At 39.3% G+C, this 22,631-nt stretch overlaps 1 protein-coding gene across 3 annotated transcripts in view; it reads right to left on the bottom strand.

Moving 5' to 3' along the window:
* Positions 1 to 15,618: 15,618 nt before the first annotated feature.
* Positions 15,619 to 22,631, bottom strand: part of LOC143894732 (uncharacterized) — a 28,660-nt gene continuing 21,647 nt past the window's right edge. For all 3 annotated transcript variants that reach the window (XM_077401335.1, XM_077401334.1, XM_077401332.1), the window contains exon 5: positions 15,619 to 20,225. In XM_077401335.1, the coding sequence (XP_077257461.1) occupies positions 19,224 to 20,225 (1,002 nt within the window). In that variant the 3' untranslated portion in view covers positions 15,619 to 19,223. The remainder of the gene's footprint in view (positions 20,226 to 22,631) is intronic.

Here is a 22,631-nt window from a genome sequence, read left to right as displayed (position 1 = left end):
CCGACTATACTGAATCAGACATCTGTTTGAGGCTCGCTCTTATAGGCCGCTCACTTTGATTAGGCCCCTTTTTCGACGACGACCGGTGTTCACAGTCCGCCATCGGGGGCCTTGGCTTGCTGACCTCTGCGGGAAAATGCTCGGGGAATCTCTTTTCTCAATGAAGGTAATAAGTGGAAGCTGATTCGAGCGGAAGCGCTTCAAGTGGAGCACGATGCGTGCGTAAAGATAACAAATACTTTGATGTAACTTCATTATTTCCAAGACACGTGAGAGCATTCAGACGATCGAGCTGTTTTTTATTGATATTATTCTATGAAACTTTAATTCGATATAAGAAAGAGACGGTATAATATTTCATCTTCGCGTTCTTATACAATTTAATATTTTTAGCAAAGTCTTCAGGTTTTCAATTCACATTCTATTTAAATAGGTATATTGAAATTTTAAAATTTTATTAGATTATGAAATTATTTATCTGCTATAGTGTATGACGAAAACAAGATATATTAAATAACACGCTTACATGCCATGCTTATCAGCGTGACTTCGTGGGATAAACCGTGCGATTATAAAGTTAACTTATCGGTCAGACTTTATGATATCACGAATACTACATACGAAGCCGGTCTTTAAGTAATCAGCTTAATGATTTATGTAAAAAATATATAGACGCAGCATATAAACTTTTTACTGGTGTAACAAACTTTTTCAGGTTTTATATGAACATTGTGTGAATGACACTAAAAAATTTTACTTACTAAAAATACTTTTGCAAAATCTTTAATATTTTTATTTAAAAAATATTCTTTAATATTTTTTTAAAATCTTCTCCTTTAGTACACAGGAAACAAAATTCCTTCTCATAATCCTCCGAATCAATTCTTGTGATATTTTATATATCATCATAAATATTCCCATTTATTATAATACATATAACATATGTTATTATGTACTTGCAATAATACGACAGATTATTTAACAAGTTTATTTTGCTTTGACGGTGCCACCTGCATAATCTATAATATTTTATTCGAGTTTTAGAAACGCGCACAATTTTTATTCTATAATTATTTAATTTTTTATATGAAATATTTTATATTATTACACTTACAAGCAAGCTTATATAAAGCGTTTTCGTTATTCCCTGTTTTAACGTATAGTTGAACGTATGATTGCCATTATCTATCTTCAAAGTGATATCTATAAGAACGTCACTCTCGTAATTGACACAATTGATAAGTCGATGGATACTTCGTGGAAAGTACAATTAAGACGTATATTAAAAACAATGTCACAATTCCGTGAAAAATAACAAAGATTGATGCAAGTGTTTACGTGCATTTTTCACAACTAACGCTGCTTCAACGAGCTTTCGGTACCGAGATCGATTATTTGAATTAATTTACGTTATTACAATTCATGTCATTTATGTTAAATTAGCTTGTCACATACTTTAGGGGTTATCTTGTCCCTGTACAAGAAAAGACAGTTTAATTAATGTCAGATTAATTAATCTCATACAATGTTATGAAAGGTATTTAAGGTCCACACCAAGATCGGAGCCACGCGATGCCGGCTAAATACGGACACTGGGTATTTCCTGCATCTATGCCGGATATACAAGAGGGTGGTTCTATGGATCCACCCCTCGTAATTATGGACCGCCGGCTATTCGGAAATTAATCGGGTTACCTGTCCTCCTCGCTGTGACAATCAGCCCTAATTGCAACCACTGGCAGTGAAACTATTTGAGAAATTGCCCAAGTTCTCACTGTCTCTCAATAAGATTGTGTTGAAGCAAACAAGAGTGGTTATAGTAATTATCGATTGTATTAAATCTACAATTTTTCAGAAAATCAGGAATTTTAAGAAATATCTGAACTCAATTTTAGAGATCTCAATTTTATGAAAAATTGGTTGCAAAAAGTTTTGCAGAGTAGTAAGACGGAGGAAAGTGAAATCTATCATTATTTCTGGCCCATCAGTTTATACGATCAATATGGAACTTATATCTAAAGGGCAAGATAAATTGCTTTGCGAGGACGTTCCAATAGTGGAGAATGCCGACTAGTTAATTAAGCTTTCTTGTTCGATTCATGTTTTAGTCGATGCGGTGATCTAAAAAGGTTAGCCTTAGGAAATCAAAGTTAAATAACCGAGTCTATCGATGCAGTAATTACGATTAATCATATATAATAATTCGATTAATCATACGATCAAACATAAACTGTAATCTATGAATTTACGAAATTAAGGCGGAAAATCTTGCTTTTTAACTTTATTGTATTTATTTATGTTTTACATGCGTGGAATTGTAATTATCTCGTAGAAGCGTACCCGCATAATGAGTTCATCGCTAATTGCACAGAGTGTTTCCATTTTGTTTGCGTTTATTGTACAAAGAGAGATTACGAATCCAGGTTAACCGATTGTGTACATAGTATAGTATGTATAGTGTGAATGACGTTATTGCCTATAATAACCATAACGCTAATTATTCCCATATTTGTACGATATTGTATTGAAATTATGTTCTTTGTGACAAATGTTCTTTGTACGGAACCATTTAAATTATTAAAACGAGAAATTATGTATGTACGTTTTATCGCGTGTTTAAAATATTTAAAACGCATTTCGTGTCGGCTATCTCTCACTCGCGATACGCAATATATTACTATGCAAAACAGTTTCGCATCTGTCATTGGACATTTGCAGTTCCGATAGACGCTCGACAATTTGAATCTATAAGCGGAGTCTCGAGTGGCCACTATACCTTCAATTGCAACTGCAGCTGACAGAGAAGGGCCGACACGTCGCGACGCTCATTCGAACGAAGTGTCATCTTCATCGCGCCATCAAGAATCAGCCAGCGTGGTGCCGAACGTTTGCCCATTAATGTCTGGTAACCTTGACCCGATATTCAGACAACTCGTCGGCAAGGCTAACGACTCGACCTGGCGGATTAGATTGAGACTGCCTCGATATGCGCATACGTATGTGGCCGGGCCGGCCCGTTTGTATACATCATGCACAGTCGTCGATTCGCGGAGTGCCCACCGAGAGTGTTCTTCCTAGATTTATAGACTACAAAGTGGTCCAGGGTCGCGTCTACATGCCGTTCACTGGTGCAGACGAAAATGAAGCAGCGATAACAATTACGATTTCATCGGAGCTCCCAGATGTGCACGTCATGATCAAACGCGTTTGATTCTTACCTTCGAGTTACTTTAAATTATCGAGGCGATTGACCGTGCGTGAGCTGTTAACGCTTCGCTATTTTTTATTTAACATAGAATTAGCGCGCGTGTGTCTTTCAATCTGTTTTATTTACTAATTTATGCACCAAAAATACAAATAATTAGTTTGTACATTCAATTTTTTTAAATATATTTTACCAATGACACTAATCTTTTTTCTGTCCTTTCGCAAATATAGCACCACATCTGCATGCATCAACGAATTGCACATTGCATTCACGCATTGCTCGAGACTGTGTGACGTGTGTGAGATTCGTATACGTATTTACATACGGTTTTTCAGGGCAAGCCGATCGTCATTCGTAACTGTTGGAGCTTAAGAGCTTAGATTAGATATTAGATAGCAGAAAGCGACGTGTACCATTCTGCGGATCCTGCTCCTATATATCTTACAACCGAACTAGCGCAAGGTCGGCAGCGGTTTCTCGTCAGAATCATCTTGCCAAGAGAAATTTCTGCTTCTTGCGATTCGTTTTTTTTTTGTCTAATCCTTTCATTCATTTTAACTCACTCGCTCCGACATATCCCAGATTACGTGCGATATACAGCTTTAACTGTTCACTTTTATCAAATAAAATTCTGAGTAAAAAACCAAAAAGTCAAAAAATTTACGCCCCAGTAAATTTAAAAATATAATGTATTTAAAACTGAAATCGTAGGGACAAGACTTTTATTATTTTCTTGTACATTATTTATGTATATTTCGAGATTTAATTCGACAATATATATTCGCTTTAAAGTTGAATAACAATGATATTTAATGTAATTTAATGCATAAGAAAAAATAAATACTAGTGTGCTGATCAAGAAGAAATAAATTCTCTTCGCTGATGCTGACCTTGCATAAAAAGACCAAAATTTATTTCTTTCTGTCAGTATTTATCATTGGATTACGAAACAAGTTTAAATGGCTAGTCGGTAACGAGCATCTATTACTAAGCGTGACACGCGTTTTCCTACCTCGATCAATTTACATCACGTAACATCCGTGAGTGCAACATTTGTGAAGATCCTGCTATGACAGCGAAAAATATGTTTACAAATTTATTGGATTTCCTTCCTTGTAGCTATATTTATCATAAATCTGTCACGAGCAAAATATAAAATTTAGCGTGTATCTCTCTCTTTCTCTCTCTCTCTCTCTCTCTCTCTCTCTCTCTCTCTCTCTCTCTCTCTCTCTCTCAGCAATGAAAGATATTAAAAAAATAACGATAGAAAAAATGAACTTGTAAAAAATCCGTAGATAAAAGAAAAAAAAAAATATATGTATATATATATATATATATATGTACAGCAACAACCTATATATAATTGCAGTGCAGGCAAACTGCTGTCAGAGAAATTAATCCCAAACTTGCCTATACTATCTAAACTTCTACAATTTCTCTCCTCTGCGCCAGTGTTTTCCACAATATACATCGCGTATTCGCGAGCGCGGTATTATATTCGCATTTGTCATACATTTGCATAAACTATGAATAAATGCATCTGCATTAGTGTCTTAACGCAAAGATCTATAATATCTTGCACTCGCACACTCGTACAAGATTTAATTAGAAAAATAACAGACAATGTTCTTCGTATGAAAAATGCGGATGAAAATTAAATCGCTTAGCTCTACCTTTTTGCAGCTTTACGTATGAATATTAAAGATAAAATTACATTTTCTCCGTTAGATAATTAAATGATATTAAATCACGAAATATAACCGCGTGATTTATATACACTCAATTAATTATTAATATATAAAAATGGTAATAATTTATTAACATTATACATTATTATAAAATTATAAAATAATAATTGACGATAATAAATTGATTAATTAATAATTAAATTTGCACATCCGGTAGAAAGCATTTTCAGCAATCTGCAGTTGAATAAACATTTGCGTTATTTAACGTTATCTTTCCTATCTCACATTCTTATCAATTCGTACACGATCCTAATTGGATTTATTTAAAGTGCACATTATCAATGAGCGTTATCATCGACTCGCTTATCTGGTGCAGCTAATCATGTTATTCAATGCGAGATATCAATTGAGACACGACAGTGTCTCGTGCCAAGTATACGCGAAGCGATACCGTATACCGTGACTCTTTTACGCGACGCGACGAGTTGCGGGCACTCGATGTTATTAGATCTCAATAACCGCTCAACCGATCAAGTTCTAAGTAGACCCAATCGATAGCTTGGGTTTGAATTATGTAATAAAAGTGTTTTAATTTTTCCGTCGAAGATTATCTCGAGAGCGGATGTGTGACAATGCCTAACTCTTTTCTCGATCACACAAGCATTACGAGCGAATGTGATAACATGCAAATCCACGTTATATCATATCACGTTCACCGCACCGCATTCCAACTGGCCGCTTCCGTTGGGTTCCACGTGCCGTCGCCGTCGTTTTGTTTCCCAGGACGTGTATGGCATGGAGCCAACGACGGGTTACCCGGGGTTAGTCCGCAATCATATCGTTCGCGGAATATCAAATCATCCGGCAGTCTTCCCGCATCGAGACTCGCAATGCGTAAATCACGGCAAAAGCGAGTTAAACGCGGTCCCAGGGGAATTCGATACCCAATCGATCGCTGACCCTCGCGAACGGCAGACAGATTGTCGTCCGATATCACGGGGCGCAAGCTGCACGCTCCATAAACTATGTCGCCTATACTGAAACGCCATAGAAGAAATCGTCATAAACAGCACGCCGCTATAAATCCATAACGCCACCGTCGGCCATTTGTTCGCGCGAATCGCCCACATAAAGCGTCAGTATAGTCTCGACAGATAAGGTGCATCCCTATCGGGGGCGATCTGGGGGAACGTGCTGCTCCATAAAACGTATAATGATCGACTCCAAGAGCGAGACCCGCACGAGACATCGCCATCCATCACTACGGGCTGACAATGCGTAAGAAATATCTGGAGTCGAGCGTGACACGAGATCAACCGAGGGGACCACTGATAAATGGAACTGACATTCGCGGAGACATCCCCGTTGCCGAAAAAAAGGGGCTCGGCTCGGACACGCTCTACCGCGACATCGTCGATCTCCGCGAAAGGTCCGCAACGTCTGTGGTCGTCGCCGTCGTCGGGAGGCGACAGCTGCAACCGTTCTTAAGCACTTAGCGAACAATAGCGCGCGCGGATCGAGGATGGAGGAGACCAGCGCGTGGCGTCCGTGGCGAAGCGAGCTCGAAAACGCGATACACGGGTTCACGAGGGCAGGTGAAGGGAAGGTAATCGAGAGCAGATACGTGCTCGTAACCTGTTCCAAATTCCGACGGGGAATTGCGATCCGGGATGAACCATTTCCCGGGGTTCTTACGTGATTGGAAATAGGAGTAGAAGCGCGGCTCGCGTTCCCCACTCGCGTCATAGACACCAAAATGGTCCTCAAACGAAAAAAAGAAAAAGGAAAGAAGCATAAGTGCAGGAGGGGCACTGATGGAGTGGGTAAACACTTCTTCCCGGGTGTACTTAGCGAAGACGGCACTTCGAGGAAAGCGGAGCAGTGGGCGGGAAAGACTTGACGCGTTCGCCCTCGAGAGTGTTTTCGAAGATGAAAAATTATACTCGCGCGTCATTACGTAATATTTCTAGGATTGATGGTCGGGTCGTTTCTAAAACTGTGAAAGCCGATTAGGCCTTAGTCGAAAAGTGGACCTTAAGTCCGGGAGAGGGCTGGAATTATTGTACGACGTGAGGGAAGAATAGCACTCTCTCATATGGCGCCGGATACTCATCGTAAAAAGACAGATGCTCCACACAAAGGCGATAAATCTCGAATTGATGAACTGGCTAACGGATAAATCGAGTTATATATGATGTAGCGTCCGCCCGAGTTGAGGGAGATCGCGCCTTGGTGCTCCGCTCATAGCTCTAATCCGCAAATAGAATCTCTAAATACAGTCTTCAAAGGAGGGGTAGAAGCCGCTGGAAAATTCGATTGCCACTCGAGCCGCAGGTTGCGTCGCATCTGCGTGTTCGCTCGTCATACGCGCATCGTGCACGCAAATGGAACCGGCATGTATGATAAGACGCGTAACTACGTCAACGGGGTATAATATATTCTCGGTTTGTCGGCTTATTGTTAGACGCGGGTAACGAGAGAAATTATGCCGCTTTGAACGTTCTCGTGGTTAAAGTTACTGAATGTAGGATCGAACTTGCGTCAATAAAGGTTCACGGAACTTTTAGGTCCACGAATCCTTATTAGTCCTTTACACGTTTCCCTGCTGATTATTTTGAGAGCTAGCCAAGCAAAAGCGTATTAACTGCCCGGGTTTAGACAAGGGGAGACCTTATTGGAGCTTTGATGGCCAATGTAAACGTAATTAAGGGTCGCTTATGTCAAAATAGAGGGATGAAACTGAAAAAATTGCGATTTTTACGCTTTTTCTGTCCCAATGATAACATGTTGTTTACAAATAACTTCTGAGACTAGCTTAACACTGTTTAATCAAGAAAACAAAATTATACTACATATAGCACGTAAAACATCAATCCTTAATCTAGTGAAAGTTACTAAAACTTTCAAATGCAATTAAATTGGGATTCGTGTGTCGTAAATGTACGAGAAGAAAAGGGACAAAGAGATGGGAGGGGAAGAATTAAAAAAAAATGCAAAAAAGAAGAGTACGTTAAACGAATAAAGTAAAAGAAGCAATTATTGAATGATCGATAAAATCAATTGATTACATTGCATCCTTATCGAAACCTTTATTTAGTCCCTTTTATTGTTAGGCACTTGTTTGGCTTCATCTTTTTTCGAGGAAAAAGATTTTATTCTATAAATGTCGAGCCGTAAAAGTCAGCAAAGTTATAATTCTGAATATCCCCCTAACGTAACCCCTAACGATAACACCCTGTAAGGATCGCGATTTCTGTTATTATCCATCGTTTCGTATTTGATGACGTTGCAAAACGCCAGACTTAACTTCGCTGACACGAGAAAACGGAGAGATTTTCCACGTACCGAACAATGAGCGCAACGAGAGAGTGTGATCCCGGCGGTAATCCGAAAGTTCCCGATTCTGGCTTTCTTTATCCGGAATTAAACCGCCGCCGGAAATGGTAACGAGAAAACACGTCCCGGTGATGGACAATGTAACTCGTCGGGTATAACTGCAGGAAAATTATTTGCCAAACTCTGTCTATCTCTTTCTATAAAGCGCAGCAGTGTGAAATTTTTGCGGTCAACGTCCGATCCTCGTCGAGCAAAATGCATTCTCAGTGTGCATGTTGCAACGGCGCGAGTACTGCTGAAGTTTAACACTACTACTTTAAGGCTACGATAGAATTTGTAATTAAAAGACAAATTAATTCCCATTAAATCGTATTTCTCCTTTTCGTCGTCGTCGGAGACGAAACAGTTACATTTTGTCGGAAGTTCATTCAACAAATTCCCGTAACTAGAGATAAATTACGAGCTTCGTGCATCATTGACGACGAAACCTCTCTGTGCCGTTCGGATTCTGCGTACTTGTCCCTTTGTTTTCGCCAGATTAGATGTCGCCGACCGTGAGTCGACGGTATCTCTTTTCCCCTCTCGTATTACGCAACTCCGAAGGTCCATTTTCTCTTCTTTTATCGACTGCCTTTTTACCTACGACCTTCAAAACCACTTATAATGCTACCCTTTGTCGAAGGGAGGATCTGTGATTACGCAAATGCGTGTCAGAGAATAAATGAGGATATAATTAATTTTAGTTCGATTAAAATAAAATTATATGTCGTGTTGCACAAAATCTGAAAGCTCCTGTATTCCAAAGAGCAGCTTTGAATAATTTCTCACTTGCATAAATACAAACTTTTATCTTTTTTACAGCATTAAAATTACGTTTTAAAAGTTGGAAATGCAGAATTTCAAAGTTTATAAAAGTAATAATATTGCGAAAAACTTGTCGATTATTTTGCGATATTGTATGTTCAATAATATTATTGTAAATTCTTCTTTTAATTAATATCAGATTCTGTATCTCGCATTACATTTTGTAATCAAAGTGTTGTATAAAATAGAGCTAGCACTGTTGGCAGACCGACGGGTGAGACTGTGAATCACGGTTAACCCATTAACTCGATCTCACAGCGCATTAGTAACATGAGCGATCGAACGTTTAACGAATATACCGTTAAAAGCTACATGGGAACGTATCTGTTGTCAGTCGATCGGCAAATAGTATTCATTTACGCTGAAAATAAGCTATAGCGAGATGAGTAAGTAGATCGGATAAAACGATTATTATCGGGTTGCAAACGTTAAAATATTTAATCCATTTAAATTAATTAACGCACTCTCTCCCGCGAATTTTAAACTTTGACATTTTGCAGCAACGTGCTTCTGTACAATTAAGAACGGTTATTATATATTGCTATTATACGTATAAATAGGAAATACGTAAATTTATTATCGAATGACTAATTATTTTCGACGTAAATTTATTTTTTATCTGAAATAAGATTATCTTTAACGTCACAGTTGAGAGGAGAAGAGAGATGGGACTTTCACTAATACTTACAAAAGTCGAGTAAACTTTAGAACTCGATTTCTTCGCATCGCTCTCTCCCCGCCTAATTATTCAAGTCAGCTAAAAGAGATTTGGTTTTTTCTAAAGCTTGTTTTAATAATTTCCTTTTTTTTAATAAAAGACTTTTACTCCAAGTAAACGATCAACTAAAGCTAATTTACAACTTGCATGAAAAATGTTTTTTAGCACAATGGAAATTTATACGTTCTATTAGTTTTGCGATAAACTTATATACAGGAGTTGACTTTTAAAATGTTTTTCGGCACAATGCACGTTATATTCGTCAGTGTACAACGTCATTTTCTGCTTTTTCTAAAAAAAAAAAAAAAAAAAAACCATTACGCGACCATAAATCCGAGGGGCGTATATCACGTGCAGTACGTGTCAGCAGTATGGCGGTATATTCCGCAATCTCGGCCATAAACTTTTAACAAGATATAAAAGGTGCCAACAAGCCTTGGAAGATGGATCTCGTCTTCGCACGACTCAGAAATTGTGGCATAATTCTGTTCATCCGCGCTCTCGATCGTTCCCTTTACCTCCGACTCGCGAAGAAAAAGTATTGTCATCCGGCGAACGCAACGAGTGAAAACTTCACGGGTCGTATAACTTTTAACGCATCGGAATGTGAACGGCTATCAAAGCACCTTTGCTGCTTCAAAAGAAATTCTCGTGCCTTCTTCGATAAACGTATTGAACAGCGGTCGATGGAATATATAAACGATATGCTTGTAGAAAACCATGTTATATAATCATAAAATATTAATCGCAGCTTTAGTCGTGCCTGCGAAACGATGGAATGGAAGTGAAATAATGGTTATATCTTTCGATAATCATACGAATTGATCATTATAAAGAAAAACCTAAATGATACTAAGAATTTTGTCATTATTGTCCAAATATAAGTCTGATGAATTCGAAACTTACATATGTCATTTACTTAATTATTTATGCTCCGCTGTGCGGCAATTCAGTTAATCGTCACGTCGTTACGTTAGCTCGTTAGCGTCCGGATTTCGTCAGGCACTCCCACTGGCTTCCAGCAGAGACTCCTTAATTAAGTTGTAGATGACTTTAGACCAGAGATTATAATCTGCTTTGACTATATACTGCTATTGTAAGGACGAAGAAATTAAATTGATTAGATTTATAATGATCAATTCTTATGGTTATCGTAAGATATAACCATTATTTCATATATATATATATATATGTTACGCATCCAATCAACATTTTTACATCCAATTTCTATCTCGCTTCAACGCCACTTTCTTTAAATAGTTAGAGTGCTCCACTTAAAGCTAGAGTACCGCGGAAACCAACCACCGAATGACGTCAAAAGTACTTGCACACGTTACACACTATGGGAGTGGTATAAGAAATTTTACCACAATTACACAAATTTAGGGTTTGTAGCAGAACATTTGACATGAAGAAAAGTCCGCGAACGCCACGTTTCCGGTAATTCTTTAGAAACGTTAGGAAAGATTTTGCATACCGAGATCAAACGCTCACGGAAGACCGTAAGCACCATTTACAGAGTCGTTGACTTGGATAATGGATTTTAATATTTAAAAGTTGAAAGTAAGTACGCTACACACACACACACACACACACACACACAGCTTTCCTTATTCCATCTGTCTTAAATGTCATGCGGATTTAATCACGGACTTTTACGTTCTATATGCGACTCCTCAGGTCGCAAACCCTACCGAGGGTAGTTATATTTCGTACATCGTATACCCCGGGGATATGCCCTCGGTGTGCAAAACCACCGGCCACATATCTTCGTGATATCCCGTCGGCTTTTTACAGACCGTCGATCGTAAGAAAGAGCAAAACGGATCCCCGAAGACGTCGTTGAGAACACCGGCTTTGAGTTAGGTGTTTCTCCGTTTTTTCTCAGTCTTTTTCTCTTTTTCGTGGAAATCCTTTCGTCAGCATTGTTCCGCACGGTTCACCTTATATCGTTCAGCTCCTCCGGAGGCAGGCATCCTCCTGTTTTTCGGCCGAACATGTCCGGTGTCTCGCGACTGTGAAAATAAACGTGGGAATTCACCAAAAGACGTACACCAATGTGCCGGAAGACGCGAAAAATAGAAAAATGCAACAGTCTGGGTTGCAAGCGATACCTGACCGGAAATTCGGCGAAAGTACGGAAGATGCATTTGAAGAATAAATTTTAAAGAATCTCAGAGAAATATAAAAGATAAAACTGAGACAAATATAGCAAACAATTGTATGGTTTTGTCGGTCTGTGAAATATCTCACGATATTACACATAACATATCGGAAGCAATATATTTAACCCTCGTACTATCGGATGTGAAATGATGTCAAGGTGGAACGTCGTGTCCTTGAATCGAATCATCCTCAATAATCTTTAAAAGGAGGGCACTTCATCGTCACTGTCACCGCCGCGTCCGCGTCGTCGTAATGCTCGACCTTCATAAATCATATCTATTTCATTGTCAAAAACAGAGCCTTAGAATTGTATACCTCTGCCATCCCCGCTAACTCGTCTAATTGCGTAATACAGCCCGGAGGACTTCGGATTAATAAACGGAGCCCATTTTACGGTGTAACATTTATTTACGGCGACACAAATTTTACGAGCCTCTCGTTATGCTTATTTCAGTTTCATTGTCCTTTGACTGCATCGAATTATTCAAATTACAAGATTGCATGTAGAGGTATATGAATAAAATTTATTTTACATGTAAATCACGAGTAGCTGCTACACAAGATATTACATAACTGCATATTATCTGTTGTAACAGCAAAAACTTGATATCTGCACTTGCGTATTATAAAAATAATTGGGGGTCAAAAGATCCTTGGAAATGAAAGAATAATAATTCCAAGAAAAAAAATAATTTTCCAAATTTTAATTATGCTGCATCTATACTAAAACAGCTATGAAATAATATTAGAAATAGATATTTTTATTTTATATGCTGACAGCAATCAATCGTAATACAACTAAGAAAAAACTGAGAAGTTTACGTATTTTCTAGTTTCTGTTCTTTCTACTAGTTCTGTCGAAAGTTTTCAAAGTTAATAAAATGCACCACGTTTAGCAAAAACGCTGACTTACCTTCCAGGAAGTGGAATCTTCTCGGACACCTTCTTTGCAGTCGCAGTTTTGTGTCTTGGTCGCAAATGTTTCCATGAAACTTTTGATAGCTGCCAGCGGACTGTTGCCGCATTTCTCCATGAGCCCCTCATCTCAAAATCTTCCGAGTTCACCTGCCTTCGCCTAGGTACTTCGTTTTATTCCCTCACTCCCTCTGACTGGAGAGGCAAACCACGATGGCGAAATAGTTGCCCTAGTTTCAGGTTCGTCCAAGTCCGATGAGCAAAAGCAACAATCTTAAGTGGAACGTGCCAATGCTGGCTCAGGATGTTAAGCCCACGCGATCCCTCGATCCTTCCTGAGTCACGTGCGATTTGAGGCACATGGAAGTCCCATGATTGACCCATTCGTTAAAAATCTAAAATAGCTTCACACAGTGACTGCCAAAAAATTAATAATGCTATATACAAAATAATGCTTCTTCCGTGAAAACGGGATATAATTTTTTATTAATAATATTTTTCAGACAAATAAAAATAATTTATACAAAAATTTAATTAAGCAATTTTAGAATATGAGACAAAATAGGGAATGGAAGCTACTGCACTTTTTAAATATGCAAAGATTTTGTCAGCTATTACTTAAATTATAAATTTTTAAGCGCTCGTTCGATAAGAAGGAATTTCTGCGAAAATGTTAACTAATAATAACCACACGGCGGTTATTATCAGCCTGCGTCATCTTGCTAAACGCGGAATGTGAAATATTTATAAAATTTCCTGAGATAAATAAATGAGATTTTCAGAAAAAGTGACTCTAGAAATGTATGCGTCATTATTATAATGAGAAAACTTTAGATATAGTAGTAATAAAAACAGAAATATATGAATCTTTATGATGTAACAGATAAAACTAAGTACTAACAGTAAAAAATAAATAAATGAAACAAAACTTGGCAAAATGTAATAAATGCATCTTTAATATTTATATAATTTTAATGTTTGCATAAACATATATATGACCGATATATATATATCGATATAAAAGAACATATAAAAGTTTAACGTTATTCGCTTTTTTCGTTGCCCTACAAAAAATTCCTTTTCCCTACAAAATACGACCTTTCAAACCAGAATACCCACTTAAGAATGAAGCAGTCGAGACGTTTCTTAACATTAAAACGATATAGACTTCTTATCAGTAAGACGATCTAATGGAGAGTGTTGGGGATATTCCTGGAAGGGTAGGAAATTAAGAGAAGCCAAGAGCGTTATATAGTGTCCTTTCACGAATAAATATATTTCTTTTCTGTATAAATATATTGCAAAGGACTGTTAACACCCGAAACACACTTGGACGCAATCAAGTGATCGGTTCGCGAAAGACGAGCAAATACCAATGCTTTGATCAAATTCTACGTAACGGTAGTCTGTGGTCCGTGTCGCTGTTCGTTCGATTTTCCACGCTCGTAATACAATGGACTTTCCGAGACTTTTATTCCGAGACTTTTATTCGATCAAAGCATATTGGTATCTGATGCTCGTTTTTCGCGATCGATCACTTGATTGCGTCCAAGTGTGTTTCGACTGTTAACAGTCCTTTGTGTGAAATATATTTATTCATAAAAGGACACTATACGACGCTCTTGGCTTCTCTCAATTTCCTACCCCTCCAGGAGAAATATCCCCTCGCACTCCTGACAACCTTATGTTTAAGAGAGAGAAGTCCGGTTTTAATAGTCAATACTCTTACAGCCTATATTTGTATATACTTATATATATATATATATATATATATATATATATCTAAACTATATCTCTAAACTACGCATAGAACATCGGTGTTTTTTCATATCTTTAATTTGTCATACTAAACAAGAAATATATATATAATCGATAATATTGATCATATTAAACAGTTTGAGATGCTTGTTTCCTTCGCGCTCAAGCAGTTTAGCGTGATTATAAAGGTAATCCAATGCGTTGACGTCCGATCAATACGAAAATATCATGGTAAGTATATTATGGAGAAACAGCTGACAGAGAGATGACAAACAACTTGCATTATATATAGATTAAAATATGAAAGGAGACAAATAACAAAGAAATAACAGTTTGAAATAAATAGCCTGCAGTTACTTGATAAAAATATATAAATTATAAAAACTAAATAAATTACAGAAAACTATAAAACCTATTAAATACGAGTGGAACTGTAAAATGTAGTGGAAGCAAGAATATCCCTGAGTTCTTGAATTTTAAATTTTAAGGAGTTGGATGAGAAGGCTCCTGGAGCGGAAGATACTTACTTGGGACGTGTCCCTTTAAAAATGGAGAGGTTCAAGGATAACGAGTCTCATCACGTGCGATAATCATCGTACAATAAAAAGTGCAATACGGCTCAGGATACTCTGAAATAGAAGGCTTTTACGAAAATTTCCGGTTAGCGAAAGAGCCACTGATTTCGCGAAGCCCCGTGCATTTCGCTCGCCGCTATTGCACTTTGTCGTAGCCGCGGTAGCGCATGTGTTGGGCAATCTTCTCTCGAGTTCGCGAAAGAACGGGCTCATTTTTCTGGTGTGTCGTTTCGTTCCTCTTAAAAACAACAATAGAGATAGGATAACATATGGAATTAATTTACTAGGGCGATTGACGTTCAAATATCGTCATAATAACGACACACGAGAAACTTTTATGAGCTTTTATTAAATAAACATTCTCTATATAAATAAAAGCATTTATTCAAATATCATTTCAAATAATATTTATTGTAAAAAAGTCATTCGCTAACATGTTCACAAAATTATCTTCTACACATGGTTATAACGACTAAAAAAATTACTCGAACCAACGCACACAATGATAAATTATTAAGAAATCAAAGTCGGTTAACGTCAGTTGATTAATCGGAGTTTTATATAATTATATAAATAACAAACTCCTTAAAATATAAATAATTAAATATATATGTTATAATAAGGTATACAATTTATTAGCATTAACTCGTTTAATAAACGCTCCTTATCTAAACAATTTGTCCACTTCGCAAATTGTTTATAGTGATCCAATTTTTTTAACCATACATCATACTTTTAAAATTTTTAAATCATATCCCATAAGTCTAACATTATTATTCTTACTCATATATAGTTCTTTGATATTGTACTTCTCTTCAAACACTTCAAATTCTTCGCAAAAATAAATATAACAAAAAATCTGTTATAAAAATGTTCCGATGTTTTCGTAAAGATTTACAAAAAACTGCAAGAATTTTCCGGAGTAAATACACTTTTCTCAACAATACTTTCATTACTATAAATCATTTGGCAATTTCTATATATTTTTTAAATAAATATGGGATTGAACGAGTATTCACACACAACAAAATATATGCAACGCGTTATTTTCAACGCTTCGTTCTTATGCAAAAAAAAGAGAGGTGTACATACATAAATGCCGTGTCACAAATATTTATCGGACATCCATGAAAAAATACGCGTACTTTTTAAAATTCTAGAATTTTTTTGATTGAAACAGTCTGAATCGTCGAAAGTACGAACGTTTGAGTCCATGAAAGTTAACGCGTAATAGTCTTTACTATTACTTAATATTTTATAGTCTTAAAATTTAAAGCTTACATTTGGTCTGAATGTGTCTACATACGTATATATATAATTACTCTACGATATTCTCGGCTAATTAAGAGAAGGTCCCCTTGTTAATGAATTTTGATCTGAGGGATCACGAGCTATAACTGCATTTAATACTTCTATAAAGTTTACAATTTCCATAATAGAGATAACAGGGATTCTGATCGCGAGAAATAGAATTTTATTTTACATGAAAGAAAGAAGATCACATGTTAGGTTTATGTTATTTAACAGTCATGATAGTTTGGAACAATAATGTATTGACTACTGTAGACGAGGTACGTTTTTTGCGTAGATTAATATGTATTATTGAGCCGAGCGCTTTAATTACATATAGTAATACAATTAAGTCAGAAGGGAAAAACGCGCGCGAGAAAATTTCACGGTAAAATATCTTGTTTTATTGAAGGCCACTTTCCGCTGCATAGGATTAAAACTGTGTTGATTTCTCGCTTTTTGCACGCTGACTTTCGTTGCACATTTAATTAAAGCATCAAACAGCAGACAGGGGTCTTTAATAAATTGAGAGATGTTCGCATTGAGAGTTATCCAGTTAACATCTCTGTTTTTCAGTTCTTGCTTTTAATTATATACGCTGTAAAGATATAGCGTAAACTTTCAAATTAAAAGCCGATAATGTACCGACAGCTCAATGAGATCATCTCTTGAATTTCGTGCTCTACAAACACGTGTACAATCTACGAATCTCGCTAAGAGCTCTCTAGCACCGGACCCAGTAAGTCGCGCTTCATACATCACCACATCACATCACCTTCCAATGTCGAAGGAACTAGGTACTAAGAATAATCTGAATAGTAACTGCTTGTCTTATCCCAACAGATAAAAATATGTAGGCTCTCCGAAAATATCTGACATTTAGTTCCCGTATATGTATGTATAATGTACCATGTAAATCTATTAATTATTCAAAATAGGTGATTATTTCATTATATCGTTACGGATATATTCGTGGATATGACGGCGAATATTATTATAGTTTCTGTCTGTGACTTTAGAATAGTATATGCTTTGAACGCTTTTGTACTTTACGACAGCATTAATCGCGTAGAATTATGACGTGCTCGCCAAAACTAGAAGCGCAATCAAACCCATTATGCGATAATGAAATTTTAATGACCGTTACGATCGTTAAATGTAAACGTACGGTCGTTTTTGCGCTTACTATACGTATCGTGTTTCGTACATTGGTCGACCACAAAGCTCAATTAACGATCCGACCGATACATTCGATATCAATCCGTTCAACATTAGCTAAATTAATAGGCTCTGTAACGTTTAATTGAAATGCAAAAAATAAATGCGTATTCGATGGACTATATTAGAGCGACAGAGACTGTTTTTCACGAGTGAAGATTTTAAATAATAATCCCTGAGAGCATGTGCCGTTCTTTTCCTTATGCTGATGGCGTTGACAGGTTCTACAGATCGAACGATCGAACGCGCTTGATGAACGTGCCGTTGCGTTTAATTAAATGATTTACGCTGCCTTGTGTGTGCAGACAATTTGCGAGAGCCCGTACGTCTACAAGAAGAAGAGATGCTACGCGAGACCTCATTTCTACGATTCGCTCCCTACAACGGATCGCAGTCCGAGAGGAAAAGGAGAAAGAGGAGAAAAAGTCTCTGTCTATAATTATGGCTATGTTAGTAAAAGACAGAAAGAGAGAGAGATAGAGAGAAAGACCAAAATTGGATAGGAGTGAATGCAGTTGGTCGATCGATTCCTTTTCCGTAAGGACTGATTATATGCCGCCCGCTCGTCAGACCTCGATCGCCCCGCGATCAAGCATGTTAATTAAAAATTCCGGGCCGCCAGAATAAACGCATCAATGAAACCATTTACCAATGCTCGCAATCGCGGCTCTCCCGCCGTATTTATTCGGTTTACTGACGCGACTGTGTTCGCAATATATCAGTTGCGTTCTACGGTTTCATTGTTCGGCTAGCGAAACTCTCGAATATATCATTAACGAATCGTCGAGTAACGAAGGGAAATTCAACGAACGTAATTTCCCTGGGCGAATTCGTCGAAATGCCCGTCATGTATCATTCATGAGGCCGACCGAATCAAGGGCGCGGTAGGTAATTTCGTTATTACATTTAGCCCGCGGCAAAAGAGGAAGAAAAAATAACAAAAGAAAAAGAGTAACTGAAAAACGATCCTCAACGTCCGCCCTCCTGTTTGCATGGCCACGCGACACGCCTTTAATTTCTAGAGAGTACCTGGAAAGACCCGACGCGCACGTAATTTCGCATGTGCAGGAAATGGGTGCGAAATATTTTTCTGACTGAGAACTAGACCGTTCTCCATCTGTGTGCGAAGCGAGCGAGCGAGATCGAAGCGACGTTTATGGCGCAAAGAGAGAGATGAGGGCGAGTCGTCATTTCGAAACCGCATAACGTTCGAAATGCAGCGATTAGTATTCGCAGTCGGAATCGACGGTTCGATAAGGGCCATTCGATAAGGTGCTCAGGGCTGTGATTTTTTTTTTCAGGAGAATCCATAAAAGAATACAAGAAATATAAGCGATAAAGGATGTGCTGGCATCGAAGCAAAAGCGATTACGAAAGGATTTCACAGCCGTATTTCGTCCAAGGCAGACCAACTGGACCATCGATCACGAAATCAACGTCGTCGTCGTCTTCGCGCGTTCTCTTCAGCCTCCGGAAGAAGCGGCCGATTAAACGCACGTCGCTTTGTATCCGAGCACGACGTCGGACGTTTTGCTGCAGGATGGACGATCGATGTGATGCACGGAGTTGTTTCTCTCTCTGATCGTGATGCATTTCACCAACGTTACGTCCTGCCGGGTGTCCACGTTATTGGCGCTGGCGCGTAGGTCTCGGCGCGACGACGATTTTCCGAGAGTCTCGATTCTGTCGACGTTACTGACGCTCAACCGCCTGTCCGTTTGCAGAGAACTCCTGCTGCCCGGCGACTCCTCGTCCCTCTCCAGGAAGTTGCACACGCTGACGCGTCTCTCCCGCAGCAGGGACTTGCCGGGCGGAAACGTGGGCCTCGCCAGCACGTCCATTCTGTCGAAGTGACAGATACTCATGCCGCGATCGCGCTGCAACGCCGGTCTCGCCAGGACGTCCGTCCGGTCGAAGGGGGAGATACTCATGCCGCGGTCGCGCTGCAACGACGGTCTCGCCAGGACGTCCATCCGGTCGAAGTGGCAGATGCTCATGCCGCGGTCCCTCTGCAGCGGCCTGGCCAGGACGTCCGTCCTGTCGAAGTGACAGATACTCATGCCGCGGTCCCTCTGCAGCGGCCTGGCCAGGACGTCCGTCCTGTCGAAGTGACAGATACTCATGCCGCGCTCCCGCTGCAGCGTCGGCCTCGCCAGGACGTCCATACGGTCGAACTGATAGATACTGGGCCGGCGCTCCCGTTGCTGCAGCAGCCGCGACGACTCGCCGATGGACCTGAGAGTCCTCAGCGTGTCACCGTCGCGCTCCTCATCGTTCTGCGACCCGGCGCCCTCCGCGTGCACCAGCGACTGCAGATCGAACGCGCTCTTGGTTCGCCTGGGCGTCTCTTGGCTGGCCGGCAGCAGCGACGTGCTCGAGCCCACGAACACGCTGTTCTGGCGCAGCCTGGCAGCCGGCCCGGCGGCGGCCGTCACGCAGCTCACCGGATGCTCCATGCAGTGGATGTTGAACTTCGAGTAGCTCCGGGGCTGCGAACACAAGAGGAAAAGTCCCGGCAAATCCTGACGGATCTGTTTGGCGCCGCGCAATCTCGGGACACGGTTTACGACGCTGATATAAATCAGCGGCGAGTTATATTTAAAACGGCAGTCTGACAAATGTGCAACGCGAACATAAAGCTGAAATCTTTTTATCAATTTTATGTGCGATACGACTAAAAATATATATACGCGGCTATAATGCCGAAACATGATAGTCGTTGAATATGATATCGCTGTTAATCACTGATAATGATGCGGTGATAAATATCCTCGACAATCAAACGCAGTATTTACGATTAAGCGACATCGTATACGATTAATTGTAAGTGCCATAAGTACGCAACTCGAAATTGTGTGTACACTGAATGAGTCAGATCCATTGTTACGAATAAATCCATTTCTTTTAAGCGACATGCTAAAAATTGGTGATTTTTTTGGGGTGGAACACGATCCTCTCGAATGATATGTACACGAATGTCTGTAGCCAATAAATGACGACCTGGAACACGTTTCTCTCGAATGACCTGCACATATATCTGTAGCCAATAAATGATAGGGAAGCTATGATGGCGCTCTCATAGAAACATTTAGACCGGGGATATATAACGGGCTACGTGTGACTGCGTTGTTTCTCTGATGGAGATGTGTTGGGCGGACGTGACCTGATATACGGGCTCGTGTATATGTCGGACACGTTGACATGATTTTCTAGTAGACGCGATGACGGTTTAATGGCCGTGACAATATTGTTGTGATAACGAGAGAATTTTGTTTTATAAAAGCCTCGCGGTCAGCCGGGATAATATTGTCCCTCCATAAATGAAGTTTCCCAACGCGATCAAAGTTTCTTCGTGCAAGGCCAAAATTGGGTTATAACGTCATTCCGTTGAATTCTATTATAACCAGGGGGAAGAGATTGCGTTACAAGATTTCCTCGTGGAACGTAAATAGGACATCTTAAAAGAGTTTTGGGTTTATAATGCCGCGCCATATACCGGTAGCTCGCTAAACTATGCGGCTGAAAAGCTGCAATGGAGAACTCTGGTATGCGACACACACGCACACGCTTGCGCTTGCTCGCGTTCGCGCGATTTTCATTGCGGGCCGCGGGTATATATACGTTATCACGGATGCCGGGCGTAAGTCGCTATCGCGTTGGATTTTATAAGACGCGGCGGGTGCTGCATCTCCCGAGATTACGGGTGTCGCGAGTTTCGCTGAAAGGGCAAGGATAATGCTGCATTTACATATATTATGCAAAAGCGAACGGAGACGCGTACTCCGCCTATGCTCTATTCAATTTACGGTCCTTCGTGATCCTCCGCCGTGAGAGTAATGCAGAGCATATATTTTAGACAAGCAGAATCAAATATGCCAATAAAATATCATAGCGCGGCTAAACGACGGAGATATAGCGAGACGGCGGAGTTTTTTATCTCGCAATTTTTTAAGCGGAAAAACGGAAAAGCTACAATTTTTCTTCTACGATTTATATCTGTAATCTGTAACCGTTTTTATCTTTAGCAAAATAAGAAAGAGAGAGAGAGAGAGAGATTGCGGAAATAATTACTCAGCTCCTGAATTATACGACTGGAGATGTTAGGTATATAAATTCCCACGATCCTAATTATCGGAAAATGTTCGACGTTCGGGCATGTACGGGATGTCCGATCGAGATGAAAAGCCCAGAGAACACATCGAGATTCGCTAAATATCTTCCACAATTTATCCGACTCGGACAGGCCGTTCGTCGGTTAAATTATTAACGTTGCGCCTGATTTTCGATTATTGCTATTTATAGAGTCGATGTACAAGCAAACAGAATGCCGCTGATAATAATTATGGAATAATTATTACATGACATTTATCGCAATATAACACGATTAAATAAAATGTCGTATTATGCGCTCTGTTTATTTTGTATATTAACAATATATATTTCATTGTCTTCTTTAGCAGTATTGTACGGAAAAATATTTCAACGAAAAATTAATTCGTTCGTATGATCGAAAGTCGTTGCAAGCTCCCTTCGATGGCTTATTCCCCGCAGCTTCCTCATCAATCATGAAAGTTGCGCGAGACAGCGAGATCGCTTAACGCGGCTGCATCGGATTACGGATCTGGGAACACGTAATACATACGTCGGGAACAAGATGGGATAATATCTCCCAAACGAAAGTGCGTGTAATATACAGCACGACAGTGCTTTAATTAAAGCTTTGATGGAACGATGTAACTCCACGCAGCGCACCACTCGCGTACTCGGAATGACAAATTGCAGGTTTCGTGCGCAGATGTACAGTTCGGCATACCGCTTTATTATACTATCCTGAATATTGCATGTAATATCACGCCGCTATTCGCAAACATTAGCATAATCAGCGCATCTTATAC

The sequence above is a fragment of the Temnothorax americanus genome, unplaced genomic scaffold (assembly GCF_048541705.1).
Source record: "Temnothorax americanus isolate GAGA-0224 unplaced genomic scaffold, ASM4854170v1 Scaffold14, whole genome shotgun sequence".
Classification (NCBI taxonomy): Eukaryota; Metazoa; Arthropoda; class Insecta; order Hymenoptera; family Formicidae; genus Temnothorax; species Temnothorax americanus.
Note: the sequence above shows the minus strand (reverse complement) of the source record. Positions and strands in the feature narration are given on the sequence as shown.